Source organism: Vigna unguiculata, chromosome 7 (assembly GCF_004118075.2).
Source record: "Vigna unguiculata cultivar IT97K-499-35 chromosome 7, ASM411807v1, whole genome shotgun sequence".
Lineage (NCBI taxonomy): Eukaryota > Viridiplantae > Streptophyta > Magnoliopsida > Fabales > Fabaceae > Vigna > Vigna unguiculata.
The window spans coordinates 36,308,169-36,315,832 of record NC_040285.1 but is presented as its reverse complement, the minus strand read 5'-3'; the positions used below and the strand labels follow the sequence as shown (position 1 = coordinate 36,315,832).

Here is a 7,664-nt window from a genome sequence, read left to right as displayed (position 1 = left end):
AGAGAGTGAAATAGCGGAAAGAGATGAGATTGGAGCACAAGAAGGGGAAGAAAGAGTGGTGCAGCCTCAGCAGCTAGAGGAAGAGAAGAAGAAGGGAAAACAAAGAGATAAGCAAAGCATAACATAGCAGTCCCCCCTAAGATCTCTCTGATAATTTTGATAACAGGAAAAGAGGATCTTTTGTGGAGAGAATCAAATTTGAGGGGTTGAAAATATCAAATATCAAATTTCTCTCTCCGTGTCTGCGAATTTGGGGTGCAGGTGATTATGGTTGTTGATGAGAGGGTGTAGCTGATTCGGCGGAAAGAGAGGATTTTTGTTGTGGAATGGACAGGATTAGAGAAGCCAGAAGAAGCACTATGGCCGCTAATGGTTTAACCAGAAGAAGGCACAGAACTAACAGTCTCAGAGACTCACCAGGTTCGCAATTCTCTTCCAGATCTCAATAGCCTCCCAACCCTTCCCTCGCTTCCTTTTCCTTTGATTCTGACGATGTTTCGCTGTTCTCTTTTCTTTTCTATTTTTTTGTTCTGTGCAGAGGAAGATGGAACGATGGAGCTTCAAGAGCCATCGAGGTTGCGAGATCGAGGAGGGACTGGGAAAAAGGATCGAGATCGCGAGAGGGACAGGGACAGGGAGAGGGAGAGAGATCGATTGGGTCGGAGCAAGAAGAGAAGAGGAGATAGGTTGATGCATAGCAGCAGAGAAGATGGCGTAGAAGACACTTCGGAAGAGAGTATCAACGATGAAGATGACGATGACGACGAGGATGGCGGCGGCGGCAGTGGTAGCGCCTCAGTCAGAATGCTTCCGCTCAACCCCTCCTCGCTCTCCAACCACCATCGGAAGAGCTTCCCTCCGGCGAAAGTTTTTAGACCAACGCCGCCGTCGACGTGGAAGGCCGCCGATGAGATGATCGGAGTCTCCGTCCCGCGGAAAGCACGCTCCGGTAAAAACCGCAAAATCGCCTCAATTCAGAAACGCTCACTGAATTCGCCGCGTTTCGATGCGCTCACCTTTCTTCTCGTTTTTTCTGTTTCTGTTCGCAGCGTCTACGAAGAGGTCGCACGAATGCTGGGCTTCGAGCGGCAGTGGAATCGTTGCGGAGCAAAATCACCGACAGCCGTCGACCTCCCCTGTGAGGGCGGGCTCGCCTTCCTCGTCTAACGCCTCGGTTAGAAAGAAGATAGTGAGTTCCAGAATCCGGGTGTGAGAATCTCACTGTGGTGTGGTGTGTTGGTATTGATGTAAGTGTGCTAACAGTGTTGTTTTGATGAGTGTAGAAGCAGAATGGAGGAGCCAAGTTTCGACCACCCAAAACGACGACGTCGAAGCCGTCTTCTTCGGCGCAGGAAGAGATCGAAATAGAGATCGCGGAAGTCTTGTACGGCATGATGAGACAGCCTCAGGGACCGTCGAAACAAGAAATCATCGCCAACGAATCCTCTAAGTTTGATTCCCGAGAACCCAATAAATCTTCCACCGATGCAAAGTCACCGATCTCCAACCCGCAAAATTCGAGCTCTTCTGCCACACCCATGTCTGCTGTTGGTGCGACTTTCTCTCGGCAATTTTTTTTTTTGTTGCTTTTTTGGTTTCTTATTGACAGTTCTTTCGGATTTAACTTTGCAGCTCCGAAGAGGAAACGACCGCGACCGGTGAAGCACGAGGATGAGAATCCGTCGAGCTTGAGCGTCCGGAGCAGTCCCATTTCGTCAACGACGAAGGCTGAGAGCGATCAGCCTTCAAAGATTGAAAACTTTTCTTCTAATTTAGATAAGAACGTTGGGTCCGTTACAGAGGCGATCAATCTGGTGAATTCTCAAACGGTTCCGGCTTCGTCGGAGCCGGTGAAGCCAGAAACCAACGCTTCGTTGGAGTCTAAGCAGGCGACGGAGGAAGCGGAGAAGCAGAAAGACGTGGGGTTGAGTGAGGTGGTGGTGCCTCAGTCGCCCAAGAAGGAATCTCCTATACGACAAGTAGCAGATGATGACCGTGAAGATGTGAAAGTGACTAAAGCGTGAGCAGCATCGACTTTTATTACTCTTTCTTTTTCGTTTTTTCTTTAATCATTCAGCCTTTTGTGTTGAGTTCGCGCTGAATGTGAATCCTGATCTTTCTTTATTGATATTTTGGTTCTTCAGGAATCCATCTATATCCGAGAGTGAAAATCAGTGGGAGGAGAAGTTCCCGATAGATCTGATGGTGCTTATAGTTTTCTTCCTAATCTGTCTCTGATATTCCGTTTTTTTTCTTTATAATTGATTTTCATCGGTGGGATACTTTTTTTTTTCAGGCACCACCTCCTCCCTTGAGGTCTTCTCCGGAAAGGGATGTGGAGAATAATTTGGTGGTTGACGCAGAAAAGGTAAGTGGGCCATGTATTAGCTATGGAATCTTTCCGTATAAGAATCAGTACTTAAGGAGTTTGGGTTTGTTCAGGAAGCGAAGCCTATGGTGAAGGAAGACGAGAAAGCACTGAGAATGAACAAGGAAGAAGCAATGGCTATTGAAATGGAGAAAGTGAAAGCAAAGGCCGAAGAAACTGATTCACAGAGAGCGGGTCTTGTGCAGAAAGAAAGAGGAATTGACTTGCAGCTTGATTTGGAGAAAGCTGAAAGGGTGGATCCAATTGGCAATGTCGGTAGCATGGTTAACAAGAAGCAGCAACATCAGAACGTTCAGAGGCAGCAGCAGCAAACAAATTCAGAGAAAAATGGTACTACCAGTTTTGAAGCTAACAATGCCTGTGTTCTTCTTCTGGCTTTCTTCACTTCCCTCTTTTTTTCTTCTTTTTTTTGGTGCCTTATTTGGTTTCTCTCTTCTTCTCCCTATTTCCAGTTCAACCCAATTCTCTGCCTCTACCGTTGTCTGTTCCCAGCTGGCCTGGCGGGCTTCCTCCCATGGGGTACGGCGATAGATCAATTATTGTGTTTACTGTTGTTTCAGATATTTGTACTATTGTGGAAATTTGACGTGATCCTCTTCTCATCTCATTATTAGCAGATATATGACCCCTCTGCAAGGAGTGGTATCCATGGATGGAACTACCGTGACATCTGCAGCTATACCAGTATGTGCTTTTATGTTCCCTCTTAAAAATTACTTGATTATCAAACGAAGTGAATGGAACTCTTAATAAATTTTCTTTAAAATTTGCAGCCTCCTCATGTTCTTTTTAATCAGCCTCGGCCGAAAAGGTGTGCAACCCACTGCTACATTGCTCGGAATATATTGTATCACCAGCAAATTGCAAGGATGAATCCATTCTGGCCAGCAGCAGCAGGTTCTGCATCGCTGTATGGCGCCAAGCCTAGCAATCTTAATGTTGTGCCCTCCACAGAGTTGCACGGCAATGTCTCCGCCAGGGCTACAAATTCTTCTCAGGAGAAAGGGCACGGTATTTCGATGTTTACAGGACATATGCAGAAGGATAAAGCCTCTCAACCTGCCAATGTGGATAATTCATCAAGAAAGCAAATTTTGCTACAGCAAGCTCTACCCCCAGGAGCACCTAGTAATATCTTGGTATGATTTATCTATCTTCTAAAACTGTAAACGCTTTTTGTCTTCCCCCTTCTGTCTTGTATTTTATTTTTTTTAATTTATTTGTGCTTTGTCACAAATTTCAGCATGGCCCTGCTTTCATATTCCCACTGAATCAGCAGCAAGCGGCCGCCGCTGCATCTGTTAGGCCTGGATCTGTGAAGTCATTGCCAGTTTCAAGCAATGGAACACCATCCAGTGTCTCCAATTCGGCCCCTCCTAATGCTTCTGGCACAGGTGCTGCTGCTGCGGCTGCCCCAACAATGAGTTTCAGCTATCCAAATATGCCTGGCAATGAAACTCCGTACTTGGCCATTCTGCAGAATAATGCTTACTCATTTCCTATTCCAGCACATGTTGGTGGTCCACCTGGGTACCGTGGGACTCCCCATGCCCAGGCCTTTCCATTCTTCAATGGCTCATTCTATTCTTCTCAAATGATACATCCTTCACAGATTCAGCAGCAGCAAATTCCTGCTCAGTCACAGCAGAACCAACAGGTCCATCAAAATACCAGTATGTCTAGTGGATCCTCCTCTTCTCAGAAGCAGCATGCCCAAAATCAACAACAGAAGCCTAATAATAATGCTACTGGATCCAATGGGGTCGGAAGCTTGCAAGGCTTTCCTGTCTCCAAAAACCCACCATCACAGCCACTACAGTTGCAGCAGCAACCTCAGCAGAGGCCGAATCATCACACTTCTCATCCAGCTCGCCAAATTGAGTATGAGATGGGCGGTGAAGACAGTCCATCCACTGCTGACAGTCGTCTCACTCGTGCTACCATGAATATTTATGGGCAAAATTTTGCAATGCCTATGCAGACGCCGAACTTTGCTTTGATGACACCTGCCTCAATAAGTGGTGCAGGTTCCAATGGTGGTCACGCTGAGAAAAAGCAAGCTCAACAACACCCTGGTCCAAAGGCTGGAGGTGAAACAGCTCCTGCGTTTGCCATGTCATTTGCACCCATCAATGGAGCTTCTGGCGCCCCCGGTCTTGACCTCTCATCTATCGCACAAAATCATTCAATCATGCAGAGCAATCATAATTATCATATAATGGCAGCTGCACAAGCTGCCAGTGCCCAGTTGAAGAAAAATTATCATACCGCTGAGGAAGGGAAAAATGTTAATTCTTCTAATAATATAGACGAAGAGAGAAAAGCAATGTCCGGGAAAATTCCAGCAACAATGGGGCAATCCATCGCATTCGGAAGGCCAGACGTAACTGATCCTTCACTGGCGTCAATATCCGGTGGCAACAATGTCATTGATACCTCTGGTCGCAACCTCAACATCGGTTCTGCTTCTTCCCGGGCCTCTGCTTCTGTTATGCCTGCTGCCATCAGCACAAATGCAGCCACTACTCAGCAACAGATGCAGCGAAATCAGCAGCAAATTCTTCAGCATCAGAAGCAGAGCCAATTTGCAGCTGCCGCTGCAGCCACCGCTCGCACCAAGACCCCATCAAGCAATGGCAATGTGTACTCTGATAACCTCCCTTCTACATCTTCAATGGCAACCAAGTTTCCTAATGCGGTATCGGCGTTTCCTCAGAGCAGCAGCGCCGTGGGTCATTCCACTCAGTGGAAGAACAATGTAAGGGCAACAACCACTTCGCAGTCACCTCCATCCATGGCTTCAACTACACCAGCGTCGTCAGTCAAAAATCTTCCACAGCAGCAGGCTCGTTCCCAGCAACCTCATACCCAAATTTCTTTTGCAACAAATCCCAAATCATCCACAGCACAAGTGCAACCTGCAAGTTCCACCCAGTCCCCATCTCCCCCAGTCATGGTTGGTTCACCAACCACTTCTTCAATGTCCAAAAACACTGGTAGCCCAAGGACAACTTCTGCTTCAACAGCCAGCAATAAGATAAGCCAAAGTTCTTCCTTGTCCTCCCAGCAAGCCAAGAACACTGCTGTGCCTGCTCGAAAATCGTCACCTGTTGGTGGCAGGAATGTGCCGTCAATACTGAATGTCCCTCAGCTAACTCCCTCTTCCAGCACTGGGAGTAAATCCCAACTGCCACAGCAGCAGCAAAAGCAGCAGCAGCAGATATCAAAGCAAGCATTGCCACAGGCCCAACTTTTCTTCTCAAATCCTTACGTGCATTCACAATCCAACAGCTCCACTTCCAGCACCACTGTTCCAAGTAATTATTATCTGCCACGGCGTGGCCCTGAGCAGATGCAGCGATCGGGTTCTTCCGGCAATTCCCCTGCCGCAAACAATGTGAAAGGCAGCAGTGCCTTGCCTACACAGGGGCTTTTGCATCCCGCACAGTTTGCTGCAATGCAACCCTCTGGGAGCCACCCTCAGTTTGTTCCTACTGGCTTTTCTTATGCTCATGTTCATTCTGTGCCCTCGGTTCAAGTGAAGCCAGCGGAGCAGAAACAACCTGCGGGTGAGTAGAGAATGATATATCCATTGGTTGCTCACCCCTGTGCTTGCGGGGATCAAAGAAGAAAACCAGCTTGAGTGAATCATGTGAATTGGCATATGATTTTGAAGTGAAAGAAGGGGTCGTCTCCATGGTGGGGGGAAGTGTTATGCTGATGCAGCTTTGAGCAGAAGTGGAAGGAGCTGGCTGGAAGATAGAGAATGAATTGGATTGGTAAAAATTTTGGATGGGGAAATCGACCAGACCATTGATGTGCCCGAATTGTGTTTAGTAATTTGTTTGTGCCCTTGTGTTTATAATCTGACAAGGTTGATGGTGAAGTCTAATCAAAATTCGATTGGTTTTTTATAAGAATGTGGTTGATATGGTGGGGGAAAAAAGATGGAGGAAAGGAAGGGAAAGAACCACCTTTTCTTCTTTTGGGGATGTAATGGAGTTTACCTACATGTTCTTTCTCCTCTTTTTCTTTTTCTTTTATTTTTTATTGTCTTCTAGGGCTACTAGAGCAGCAAACATCTTTTTGACAAAGTGTATGTGGGGGAAGGATGAATATGTACGTGGGTGGCTGATCATATATATTATAGTAACCCTCAATTTATTTTTTTAATTTATAGATGAAAAACATGATTTCCCTGATTCCTGCATCGGTTTGGTTTGGTTTGGTTTGGTTTGGCCCGAGTGGTGGTGAAAAATTGAGTGGGCGGAGACACAGAAAAGCAATAGGAAGAGGAAATAGAGAGATAAGTGAAATTGAATGGGAAGACTAGAAAGGATGGTTTGTTGGTTGGTTGGTTGGTTGGTTTTGCGCAAGGATGGCGTGGTCCTGATCATGTGGTAAAGATAGGCACAAAGTTCCACCGAGTTAGACAATTTCCTCTGCTTTCCTCAGCTGAGATGTGTGGTCTTTACTGTCAACATCGCACACGTGGCTGACGGATTTATAGCAGATGTCTAACTATTCTCTCGGAATTATCATTTCATATAATATAATATAATTTATTATTGTCATTATAAAATGAGATTAAATGTTGGTAGTAGTAGTAGTAGGGTAGCCTCTTTTTCCTTCCACGTAATAAGAGAAAATTGCTTTCCATGCTTACCCTCCATGCCATCGAGGTCCCCACTCCAGCAATCACACCGCTTAAAGCACCAACACATTATTGCGGGTCCTCACATCCCACCTGTCACAATGTCAAAATCCTCTCCCTTTTACACGTGTTTCCAATCTCTCTATTTTTTTTTTTCTTTTCATCTCTTAATCTAATCCACCCTCTTAAATCTAATCCTAATCTCATTTTAATACCATCAACAATTGCCAAACCTCAAGCTAGAGACACAGTGAAGTGACGTGGATTTCTTTTTAAATATCCCTTTTCCATCGCCATAAAGGGGATGGATCTACTTCTTCCCTGTGCTGAAATGGCAGAAAAGAACTTTTAATTTAAAATAATAATAATAATAAAAAGGTGGAGTGCGTAAATATTAGATAATGATAATAATATTAGAGGAATTTGAGAGTGAAAGGTTTATTGAGTGATTCATTTATTCACTTATCTGTTTGTTTTTTGAGGGGCCAAAGATAAAGCATAGAGATCTTGAGTTGGTTCCCTCTTGATAAACCGAAAAAGACAATATTTTGTGTCCTTTTCCGTTTGAGAGGGACCCATGAAAGGAATCAATTAATGGAATAAGCAAAGTCCCCATGCCAT

The 7,664-nt window shown here is 45.4% G+C and overlaps 1 protein-coding gene across 2 annotated transcripts; it reads left to right on the top strand.

Annotated features, from left to right (window-relative positions):
- On the top strand, window positions 1–6,591 carry LOC114191477 (protein TIME FOR COFFEE). Of its 2 annotated transcripts, none has more exons than XM_028080657.1 (12): window positions 1–420; window positions 539–949; window positions 1,050–1,189; window positions 1,284–1,551; window positions 1,633–2,020; window positions 2,145–2,205; window positions 2,297–2,368; window positions 2,443–2,719; window positions 2,842–2,908; window positions 3,004–3,073; window positions 3,163–3,528; window positions 3,633–6,591. In XM_028080657.1, the coding sequence occupies exons 1-12, from the start codon at window positions 327–329 to the stop codon at window positions 5,964–5,966; spliced, it is 4,548 nt and encodes a 1,515-aa protein (XP_027936458.1). In that variant the 5' UTR covers window positions 1–326; the 3' UTR covers window positions 5,967–6,591. The 2 variants fall into 2 exon arrangements, with proteins under 2 accessions (XP_027936458.1, XP_027936459.1); XM_028080658.1 differs by having other exon boundaries at window positions 3,007–3,073; window positions 3,633–5,966.
- Window positions 6,592–7,664: the final 1,073 nt, after the last annotated feature.